Source organism: Thermobia domestica, chromosome 11 (genome assembly GCF_964235325.1).
Source record: "Thermobia domestica chromosome 11, izTheDome1.hap1.1, whole genome shotgun sequence".
Lineage (NCBI taxonomy): Eukaryota > Metazoa > Arthropoda > Insecta > Zygentoma > Lepismatidae > Thermobia > Thermobia domestica.
In genome coordinates, this window is record NC_137464.1 from 80,389,728 (window position 1) to 80,402,314 (window position 12,587).

Genomic DNA, 12,587 nt, shown 5'->3' on the forward strand with positions numbered 1-12,587 from the left:
TGATAACAAAACACCATTCTTATCCCAGAATATTGAGGCAAGCACCTTGCTTGCAAATCTCTGTGCTTTAAATTTCTTTGATGTTGAGAATCCTGAGTGGCGACACTAGCATGATTGCTGTTTAATCTCATGATCAAAGTAGTGAAACCAACTTTCATAAGCTTGTGCATATAGAACTGATCATGAGTTATTGACCAGAAACGTTCTGTGGATATGTGCAAAATCTTAACTGTCGCTTGAAATGAAATTCGTCTGTTACTCAAATAGACAACGTATACCTATATGTCAGCTCATTTTCGATAACCGTAACAAACCTTCACAAAGTTACAATCCTGACTGTTGTGGTTTTTGTGTGTCATTTTGTAAAATAATATCTCAAAACCTGCCTGTTTACAAAAATGCTGTCATACTTGAAGACATACCTGAACTTCAGGCTTTGTTAGCTTATGAAATAATATCTCTGAATAACTTCCCAGTATCTGAATTTAAGGAATTGATTTGCATTGAATAATTTCTTTTTATTACATATATGATTTTCGATAATAAATAACTTTTCATATAACTTCTTGAAAATCTATAATATACATAAATTTTGATTTCGTTGCGTAATTGTACCCAAGTTTTTCTCTGATATTCTCAAGTTTGTGTCCCACTTTCCTGTCATTATGCTTACAAACTGTGTAAATAAGTGACACACTATAAGCGTACTAGCAAGGACCTATCATGAAAAAGCAGTCAAATTTCATCCGACGGAACACGTCCCAGTCACGTGTTCCTCGGACCTAGTATATTCTAAATGACAAGGTTTACATATCGATTAAACTTTGACGATCCTCCATATAAGAGAAACCTATAGCTTATCTTTTCTGTGATCATGGCATGTTTGTACTCTGATAAACTTTATAGTTATCTTTCAGTTTGATACACACAGACGTAAACAATAAGCGAGAAAGAAAATTTAGTGAACAAGGAATGAGAGAGGAGAGAATCATATTTGTCAAAATTGCATTAGTAGTCTCACACATATTCCCTATGTGTATGAGGACGTTTCATCTCCGGATCAGATCTGGTCTGTCCGGGTTATCCGAATTAGACTGGGCCTGTTCGAGCCATGAGTTTTTCCGGGTCACATCGAGTCGTAGGTCAGATAGGATCACTCCGACCATGAGTCTGTTCGGGTTCTAGATGTGGTGGGCCATGGTTCCGACTGCCTCTGGGTCTTCCGCGTCATGAGCACGAAATTCGTGGCTCATTCCATCATTGAAAGAGGAAACTACACTTTATATCGACTAGAGTCAGTTCTGGCGATTTAAATTCTTTAAATCAACAGAGGTTAACTTTGACAAAGGGTGTGCTGACAACATATATTCCTTGTGGATTTACTAGAGATTGCTATTTACTATCGTATAAAAGAACATTTTACATATTTACTTTCAACATCTATATTTGTGTCATGGAGTGATAAATGTTAAATATTGATAAATGTATAATGAAGTGAATTTACCAACTTTATTTTCAATACACTGAAAGTTTTACTTTTTTTGTGACTATAATATTTTCAATTCTTTAAGTTTAATGAAAGGAAAATTATGTTGATAGCAATTTGACATGACACTACATCACTTGTTTTCTATTTTACAGAATGGATCCCTTACGAATTATGGTCATAATGGAACAGTTTTGCTGGATTTACTGAATGAAAATGAATCCCGAGCGAAAGAGCTGACTCAGAACTGGATCAGCAAATGGCGTAACAATAGAGAAGCTAGTACCAATAATGAGGACGCTGATGATAGTCCTGAGCTCTTTGTTATTGGATCAGCTCCACATTACGCAGGACCGCAATCTTTTGTCTTGGCAGTAAGTTGTTTATGCTATACACAACGGAACCAACTAGTTGTAGTGTTTCTTTCAGGCATACTTCTGGAGAGTCCATCCGGAGTTTGCTACGCCCTCTCCTCTGGAGCTAATGTACGGTATATGTGCAGGAAACGTTCTTTAGCAAATAGTGTCCCAGTGGAGCCCTTACTTTCAATACTGCTCCCCACCCCCGGATAAAATTTTCTGGGAGAAAGCCTGACTGTTGTTTGATCTATTGAAACCGGCCAAATTACATAAGGTTAAAAAAAATGTAACCCATTTTGAGATTAATGCTCTAGTTGAATCATGAGCAAAATATGAATCTTGGGGCTCAAACCTAGCCTTACTAATCTCATCGATTTGAAATTTTGTGTATGTGTACCTTTTGCAACATAAAAGAATGGGCTGGATACTGACAGTGTTTTTTATCCAGTCTTCTCAATTTCGAGAGAGAATCTAAAGCCGTAAGAAGGAGATTATATTCATTATTATTTACATACTACCAGTGTAAATAATAATGAATACCCAGAAGGTAAAAATTGGGGGAGGCAGCCAGAACCCACCTTATGATAGGCATATCACGAGTTTACTATAAACTTTCAAAACGATATAATAATAACTTCAATTATTTTTGTCATTCAAAAAACTGGGGGGGCTAGGCCCCCGGGCTAGGCCCCCGGGCTAGATCCGCCACTGCATATTGCACCTATATCTTCAATTTTTTGGCATGCAGAATACACGAATTTTGGGGGGAAATTCCCGCTAACATAAGTGGATAAAACCGTGTACTCATAGACCTTCAGATTTTCTCTTTTCCTGTACGAAAGTCATGTTTATATATTATACTTACTAGTAATGATAACATACTAGATAATTTTGTAGTTTATAAAATGAAATCTAAAGTCCATGCGACTCCATTTAATCAGACATCTATTCATTTTGACTAATCTCAGGAAATTGGAGAAGAATTGATATCTGAGTATAGAAATCTCTTAACAAAGTGCCCAAAAAAAGTTATATAGTAAATTACAAATAATAATATGTTGTAAAAATTATGATTGGAAATGAAAGAGCAGCTCAAATTAGAACAATTAAAACAAACAGACTTAGATAAAGTATGAGTAAGAATATAATGAGAAATGGGGTGTGTATTTTATGAGAAATCTATTTTTAAGCGTTTTGTAACATGTCCTTCTTTATAGTTCAATAAATAGGACAACCCTGAGTAAAATAATGAAAGATTAATTACGTAATATTAATAATTTCCATATCTCCTTTGTACCACATTATTATTAAATTTGTATTAAAATAAGCATTCCTTTGAACAGTAATTCATTATAATTTGATTTCTCAAAACCAGAAAGTAATTTCATTATGTATTGGCAACTGTGCTTCATGAACTTATTTGCTTTCTTCTTGGGAACTGCTAATACAAAGTAATTTCTTCTTTTTATCACATTTGTCCATAACAACTGACGAAGAACAATGAATGAATTCGTTGTAAAAATTTAATAAATTATATTGTTTGCTCAAATATATTATTTGCAGGATTTGCTTTCAAATAGCAATCTCATGGGCTTGATTTCACTATAGATTTTGCTGGAATTTCCTCCTTCCAAAAATGTTCTCTAATATTTGTTTCTGAAATATCCTTGACATTTTTTAAGTAGTAAATTAAAACATTCTCTCTTGTATTTCATATAATAGGAAACTAGTTAATTTCCATTCATACATAAACAGTAATTTTGTAACTTAATTGAAAAGTAATACGTTAACGAAGATATGTCAAAACATCTTTTTAAAAATACTAATTCTCTTGTAAAAGTGTAGTTTAAAAGAAAAAGTTAAGCTTACTTGAGCTGAAATAAATAAAACCTCAAATCTCGAGGTATGTTGATGACTTAGAATCTTGCGCTGCAAAATATTAATATTTGTAAAATCATACAGTAAAACAAAATAAAAAAATGAAATATGAAACTAATCATTTTAACTACAATTAAGAAAAGCCTGTTGCATCTATTTTTTTGTCAAAAATAAAGAGAAAGATGCACCGGACTTATTTTAAGGTGTTTTTGGATGACTGAATAGTCTAACAAAAGATGAATTTAAAAGAAATAAGTGACAAAGTTTTTTTTAAAATAAAAGAAAATCAAAAATAACGAAACAAAGCTAATAGCCTTACGGGCATACTGATTTCTAGGCATGCACAATTTGATTTCTCCGAATTTCCAAATTAAAGTATGGCAGAAATGTATAAATTATTCAGTACATAATTATAAAACAAACCATTGTCATTTTTTTTTTAATTATCAAACTTCAAAAGGAAAAAAAGGAAATAATAATAATAGTTTTCTACATATCAAGAGTCCTGAAATTACCACATTATTTATTACATTCATATCCTCGAAAAGTCAAAATGTCCATATTAAACTAACTAACTAACTAACTCTATGGCCTATGGAACCCGGAGGTTCAGTGCCGCGTTCACAAAAGCTCTCCACTTACTTCTATCCTTAGCTAATTGGATCCAGTTTCTACTTTGTATTCCTATCTCTGCGAGATCCATCTTAATATTATCCTCCCATCTGCGCCTAGGTCTTCCTAATGGTCGTTTTCCTATGGGTCTACCAGTCAAAACTTTGAAAGCGTTTCTACTTTCTTCCATTCTAGCTACATGACCTGCCCACCTAAGCCTCCTAGACTTGACGATCCTAACAATGTTGGGTAAACCGTATAAACTATGTAGTTCCTCGTTATGAAGCTTCCGCCATTCCCCATTCTCGTTCCTCTTGGGTCCGAATATTCTTCTCAGGATCCTGTTCTCAAATACTTTCAGTCTATGTTCTTCCCTCAGAGTAAGCGACCATGTTTCGCAACCATACAGAACAACAGGCATGATTATCGTTTTATATATTTTAAGCTTCAAATTCCTCGACAGAATTCGCGACGACAAGAGATTTTGAACCGAATAGTAACACGAATTCCCTGCTATTAGTCGACATTTAATTTCTTCGTGAATATGATTTTCGTCTGTTAATATTGATCCTAAATATTTGAAAGTATCCACTTTATCAAAAGTATTATTTAATATTTTAACGCCTCCACAATTTGCCGTATTACGGTCCCGACGCACTTCCATGTATTTAGTTTTCTCTGCATTTACTTCTAAACCCATGTCCCTGCAAGCGTTTAATAATATCTCTGCATTTATTTCTACTGTTCTCCTATCATCCCCTATTAAATTTACATCATCAGCATATGCCATAACCTGGTGAATGCCGTTCAACTCTAGGCCCTGGTTGCTATCTTTGATTTTCCTTATGGCGTATTCCAGCACAAAGTTAAATAATAATGGCGACAACGCATCTCCTTGTTTCAGGCCATTTTCGACGTGGAAGCTCGTGGACAAAAATTTTCCTACCCGGACTTTACTTTGGGATTCACTTAAACATATCTTAATTAATCTAATTAGCTTTCTCGGTATTCCAAGCTCTGCAAGAACGTTGTATAATGTTTCTCTCCTAACCGAGTCGTAAGCCTTTCTAAAATCAATAAATAGTTGATGTACCGGGGTATTGTATTCCCACTTCTTTTCGAGTATTTGGCGAATGGTAAATATTTGGTCGATAGTTGATCGATTTCGTCTAAATCCGCACTGATAATCTCCAATAATTTCATCTGCGTATGGGGTCAATCTTGCTAACAGAATATTTGAAAGGATTTTATAGGATGTTGACAGAAGAGAAATGCCTCGATAATTATTACAGTCAGTTTTGTCGCCTTTCTTGTGAATTGGAACAATGATTGATTCTTTCCACTCTTGTGGCAATTCTTCCTTGTTCCAGATAAGGATAATGAGTTCGTGTATCTTGTTCCACAATTTTTCGCCTCCAGCTAAAATTAACTCAGCCGGAATTTCATCTACACCCGGAGATTTGTGTTTCTTTAATTTCTTTATAGCGGCTTCCACTTCTATTCGATTGGGTTCTGGAGTATACGGTTCTGCGGTGTGTATCTCCTTTTCTCCACGCACATTAGTTTTTGGCTGCGTGTTCAGCAAATCGTCAAAGAAATCTTTCCATCTATTTAAGAGGCTATCCGTATCAGTGAGAACTGTTCCGTCAGATTTCTTTAATATATAAGCACGAGGTTGATAGCCTTTCTTAAATTCGCTGATCCCCTTATACATGTCCCGAATACATATTAAACTACTTCGATATTATTTGGTTGAATTTCACATTTACGAAGAATATTTTTACATAGCAGTAACTTATATTTTCCAAACAAATTATACATTGTTTTATTATACCAGAGATGTTAGGAATTTTTAACTAAATCCTATCTTCAACACATAACAATTGTAGTAAAAAAAATGAACCATATTAAAGCATTTTGTGGCCTTGGTTTGACAAGGTTCTAACTGCACGTGACTATATTTTGAGATAAACGCGTTTAAAGTTTTATTAGGCTATAGTTGTTTTATTTATAAACTAATCGTTATGATGTTTTTACACAATGATAAACTCCCTACAAGGTTTACCTTTAAATAATTGATGTTGGAAATGGGGCTTTACTTTTGTTTGTTTGTTTGTTTGTTTTGGACACACAGTAAAATGCAGTTAGAATCTTGTCTTACTGAAACGATCATTTTCAGAGGCACAAGGTTCTAACTGCACTTAGAACCTTGTCAAACCAAAATAACGAAAAAAAAGTAAGAAAACAGACGAGATTTAGGACGATAAGGCTGTAACTGCAATTGAATAGATTAACTATTCATATTTTAATTACATGAAATATGTGTCGAATACTAGTTACAAGTTTAACAGTGCAGTATAATACTCCCTGTCTTCCAGGGGTATGAATAGAAGGGATTCTTTAATGTTTTTTTTTTTCACTAATTCTGAAAACCTCACACATGCTTTTGTTGTTTTGATTTGATGTCAAAAACACTCAAACTACTACTAAAACATAACCACTACTGAACATTTAGCCTGTTGTCTTCAAGTTTCTAGAAATTCGATGTTTGTTGCATTAACAGTCTCGTAACTGCCATAACTTGATTCAGGCACGTATTTATAAATTGTGCGGCCCTGTGCTCTAAATAATTTGCCACCTCCGCACAACATTTGCCACTCCCCCGAAAATGACCTATATTAGAGTTGAATTCTCAGTTTTTGGGGTCGCAGTGATGTATAGTAACAGTTTTAATCCAATTCAACTTCAAGGTCATACTTCACTTCCCAGGGCGGGGTAAGATTTCAAAAGTAATGGAAACCGACAGATATTAGTGTTGAATTCATAGTTTTCGAGGGGTCGCTGAGTTTAATGGTGTCAATTTTCATGATGTTCAAGTTCATTCTCACCCCTTGGGGTGGGGGTGGGAGAGGATGACATTTTACAAATAATCAGATAAGCTAGCTAATTACTAAGTACTGTAATTAGAGCGAATTGAACATACATTTTCTCGCGCTTGCGTGGGATTTTTAAATATTAATTGATTGTGAATCTTAAACAGAAATCCAAAATTTTACCGCTCAGTAAATTCTGCCGCCCTGTGCTCGAGCACAGAATAGCACTTACCTAAATTCGGGCCTGCCTTGATTTGAACAATACGGTAGTGAATTCTTAAGTAAACATCAAGTTAGCTACTTCAATTGAATGGAATGGTTTTGTAATTTTGAAGTTTTACCGTCGTCCCAAAGTCTTTAAAGTACTCGGTCTCATCTGAATTACACGGTATGAGATGTTACAGTCTGTACTCTTCAATATTCTTACGAAACCCAATGGAGAGTAAAAGTCTCTCTTGTTCATTGATTTTTCAATCGTACTGTGTACACAATCTACTTCCTGAACACAGGAATGTCCTGGAAGAGAGTATTTCATTGATGTTCGGATTTTCTCATAAAAAGTCCAAAACTGCATATGATATATGGGAATTACGGTTTTGTGGTGCACAGGAATTCTAACCAAGTAATCAGTTCCGTGATCTCATTTTCTTCGAGCATTGCGTCCAATATTCTCCTGAAAGCACTCGTAATGTCATTCCCTGCGCGTCCTGCATTGTTTCGTTCCAGATAGCATAATGCACATATTTGTTAGAGTAAAGTACACGGTCAAGTTGTAAACATTTAACTTTCTCTTATAAAATAAGCTACCAATAGCTGCGTGGGAACATGCAAATCGAAGGCAATAACTGGAAGATCTTTGTTTTCTTTTTCCCTTTTTCTGTGTTCTTTCATTTGGGCCTTGCACAAATTATGCATCTCATAGTTGTCCTTTTGCTCACCACTTAAGGTTTCAGTCTCTTTCGCCACCTTATACGCCTTGCACACATCGCATCTGTCGCTTTTTGGCAAATGCAAACCTAAGTTAAACTCCGTTCCAAGCATTCGGTAGTACATTGGTTTCTTAATTGGTGTTTTATTTTCATTCTGGTATTTTCCAATGTAGAGATCATATATTTTTGCAATGTTCAGATGACTTCCTAAGCAGAATCTACTAGTATCAGCTCGGCAGTAGTTTGATTCCACTGTTGGGAAAGATTTTATGTGTTCCGTTGCAAAATCTGCTTCACACTTTGGCTTCCGACGACTATTACTGCTTTTTCCTCTTTGATCTACAGTAGGTGTGTTTGCATTAATATATATATATATTTTTTTTGTGCAGTATACATAGGTTTTTCCGATATGTCGAGGGTCGAGAAATAAAATATTTTGCACACTTGAACCTTTTCTCCTTTAACATTGAAGAAGTAATGAAAAGAATACTTGCAACGAGATTTAGCTTTCTTTGTTTTTGGAATTTTAGTCTTGTCTCTATTTTCGCTTGATTTCTCTTTATTGTCCTGAACACACATTGAATTACGAAGACCAAGTTTGAAATTTTGTATATTTTTTACATCAATATAGCCTATATGGCAGTAAATCCTCACATGTACCTTGCAGAGTTTAGAACCTTGCTACAAATAATTTTATATTAAACTTTCGTCAATCTGGTTTAACATCTACGATTTGTCAATTTAGTTATTTTTATATAGCACGGTCCAGGAAGTGGAACAAAATTGTGTGCTCATAATTGGTGTGCCAAAACAAATAGTGGAAGAAAAATATCATTATTTATTTCTCAAGGTCAGTTAAAAGAATAAATTTTACATTTTAATTATCTCTTTAATGTTAGACAAGTAACACAGAAAGAGTACGCGCGTAAATTATTATTATTTTTTAAAAAGGTTTACTTCTATAGCTTGCAACTTCTCAAGCTGCAGTTAGAACCTTGTCAAACTGAATACTATATTAGAGTAAGAAGCAGTTAGAACCTTGTCAAATTAGCAGACCGTCTATTTTTCAAGTTACAATAATAAGAGTTATACAGTATATTTGAATAAAGCTCAATTTCTAGCGTTACGTACTGTATATAACTCAATTATGACAAAAATGTCAGTTAGAACGAACCTTGTCAAACTAAGGTCAAGATTTATCATTGAATATACCTAAGGACTGGTAAGTGATTTACTCACGAGGTATTCTTACTCTAGAGGTCAACGTCTGTTAATCAATAGCCAGGCAACAGGTATTCGGTACTACGTCAACATCTTGAAGGTTAAAAACCAAGAAGATTGTTGAGGAAGGTCAGGAAGTAAAGAGTCTCCATTTTTTTTTTCAAATAAGTAACAAATAAATAATATCGCAACAAATCTTAAGCTGGATACGTTTGATTTTCCAGAAAGAACAAATAAATATTTGAAAAAGTAGAGAATAATATTTGGATGAAGTTTACTGTAAAAAGAGGAAGGACTAGAAACTTAAAACACGAGCAGAAATTGTATTCTGAAGGTGTTGTAAGATACGTTCGAAGAAAAAAATGAGGAAAGGAAGAAATCTTGGAACTTAATGTTGGTGGACAGTATTAAAGGATGCAACTTTTAGACGAAAAAGTTAAGTAAGGATTGTAATGTACTTAAAGTTTCGAATGTGTCAACTTTTGAATTCTACCAGTAGCGGCAAAATGCTCACCACAATCATACATTTCCCTGTTGTATTCCTTGTCATATTTTGAGCCAGAGGTGTCGAAATAGAAATCATTGCACAACAAACATGAAGAGTTGAGTTTATTTCATTGAAACGTATTTAAGAATAGTTTTTGCTAGATTTGGCAGAATTATTTCTATATAATTACTGTAGAACATTATGTTTAATTAAATGATGCGAACAAGAGTACCTTTGCGGAATACATGTAAATTAATAACTTAGTTTTTATTGAACAAAAACTTCCGTAATTGCAGTTTTACAGTTTCAATAATAGTTTTACAAGTTTTAATCTTGAAATATTAACATTCTAACTTTTTCAATAACAGTTATTAGTTTTAAAAATTTTAGTCTGAAAATGCTAAAATACGTGTATTACCTCTTGCAATAATAGTTACTAGTTTTACAGGTTTTCGTTTCGAAAGATTAAGATATTGAGTAGTCTAAATATTTGTATATCTCTTCACTAGATAGCGTATTTGTGTCCAAAATTTGAAAGGAAGAATCATCCTTTTTTTTTGAAAAAAAAAAAAAACTGTTTCTACAGTTTATGCGTAATTTTGTGTCTCATGTATGAAACATCCATGGTTCTCAACATAGATAGTCTACTTTCAATGCAAGAAAGAAATGGGACAAATAGTATATAATTTGATTATTAGTGGCTTATGTCTTTTGTTTACAGAAAGATCGCCCAACTACTGTGGGGAATTGTGTCAGCAGTGAACCAGCAGACATTATTTTACCAGGGGAAGACATTTTCGAGTTGCACTGTGTTTTTTGTGCGGTACATGATGAAATAGTGATGCAACCAAATGAGGGAGCTCCGTGTTTTCTTCATGGCAATAAAGTCTTGTATCCTACTCTTTTATCTGATGGAGACATCATTCAATTAGGAAAATCCTTCTATTTTAAATTCTCTCATCCTGGTTCGACGTGGAAAGTAAGTGGATATAATCATATGTTTGTACTATTTGATTATTTTAATTAATCTTTATTTGATTATAAAACTAGAAATAAATCATGTACTTATTTAAACATATGAATAGTAAGTGTGAAGCAAGATAACTTATTCGCCCTAACTCACTGTAAGGTTATAGATGGGTGAAATTAAGGTTCCACATTTTTCGAGAACTCTGTATATATCGGAGGCTGTGGAGTCAGTACCTCGCTTCGGCAGCCTTTTCAGAGAGTGGACGAGCCCGTGAGCTGCATTGTAACCAAGAATAAATTCAGCCCAACCCGAATCATTCGGTTGATAAACAGGCGTTTTACTGTTTACAACAGTCATTTCCATCTGACCGATTTATGACATAGGAGCGAGCCTTTGTGATCAGAGGTTGGAGAAAGACAACAGGCCGAATGCTAAAGGGAAGTTAATAAAAAGGTTAAATGGAATAAAATAAGTGTTGTCAGTGTTCAATTGGTCATGAATCCATGAGAAGTGTATCTTCAAAACCATCGGCCACATCTTGTTTGGTTGGTTACCATTGTGTTCTATTATTGCTACGTTTATTGTTTTCTCCTTTTTCTCTCTGTATGATTTACTGAGAATGCAAGCAGAAAACTGTGACATCACAGAGTATCCAGTAAGAAATGGCTCACGACTCTGAGATATGTACAGTACAGTGGATTCTTACGTGAAATATTTCCATTTCAATTGACTGAATATTGTTTCAGTAATTCAATCTTTTCAAGGATGTTTAACGCACAGTGCGTCATTCAAATTTTAGAAGTGTTGAGAGATAATTACTTACAATCAATAGAGGTAAAAGTGATATTATTAGCCCTCGTTTTAATTTTTATATTTTAAAAATTGAGTTGTTAAGTGTTTCGTTTAATTTTTGTGAAAATTTTAATTACAATATTTTATAAAACTACTGTTTATTCATTATAAAACCTAAAAGAGAAAGATATTGTGATGTGAAAAACTTCCTTTATATATAACAAGACCACTGAAAACATAATTATAGATCCAATGGAAGCGGCCATTAAAAATAAATTGAAAGGCTCAATGCGAAACTATTTAAGAAGTTTTATGAGATTTCCTGTGTAATGTCCATTTGCAAAGATATAAACGTAAATATCCTTCTCCTATTCAGCGCAGTCGTTTTGTACCCACGTTTCATAGATAACACATTACATCCACAGCTCTACTTGGTTATCCGTCGAAAATAGACCTGTATAGGACAGAAAAATTACTTCATTACCGGACATTTACACTCGTATTGGTGTTTCCAAGACAAATTTTCCAGAACCAACATCTGATTCACATGATTTCCTACCTGAAACTTCAAGATGGTCCCTTTTTCTGCCTGCCTTCTACTATCTTTTAAATTTGTTTTATTAGTAGACTGTTGGTAGCCTTCTTGTTTATTCTTCAGTTTCATTTTCCCTTCAGCTGAGTGTAAATTCTTTCCTTTTTTTTTTCAGCAGCCATTGCTTTAAGGCTCTATTACAGCCCTCGCCATATTGGGATTGGAACACTCATAACGAATCTTTGTAAATTGCAAACTTACATAGTATCTACGGTACACAGAAACAATATTTTAAATATGCTTTATCCACCGTAATAATATACAAGGACTAAATGAATAATTACTGTAATTGAAAGCAAAACACTAACCTTTCAAAGTTTTTCACACGGCGAAAATCAAAACAATACGTTTACTGGTGACAAAAGGCATTACTAAACTAGCAATTTCA

At 34.1% G+C, this 12,587-nt stretch overlaps 1 protein-coding gene across 1 annotated transcript in view; it reads left to right on the forward strand.

The window, feature by feature from the left end:
- Positions 1 to 12,587, forward strand: part of LOC145664219 (uncharacterized) — a 284,471-nt gene that overhangs the window by 253,771 nt on the left and 18,113 nt on the right. Inside the window, exons 11-12 of the mRNA XM_081730676.1 lie at positions 1,642 to 1,860; positions 10,567 to 10,824. Of these exons, the coding sequence (XP_081586802.1) occupies positions 1,642 to 1,860; positions 10,567 to 10,824 (477 nt within the window). The remainder of the gene's footprint in view (positions 1 to 1,641; positions 1,861 to 10,566; positions 10,825 to 12,587) is intronic.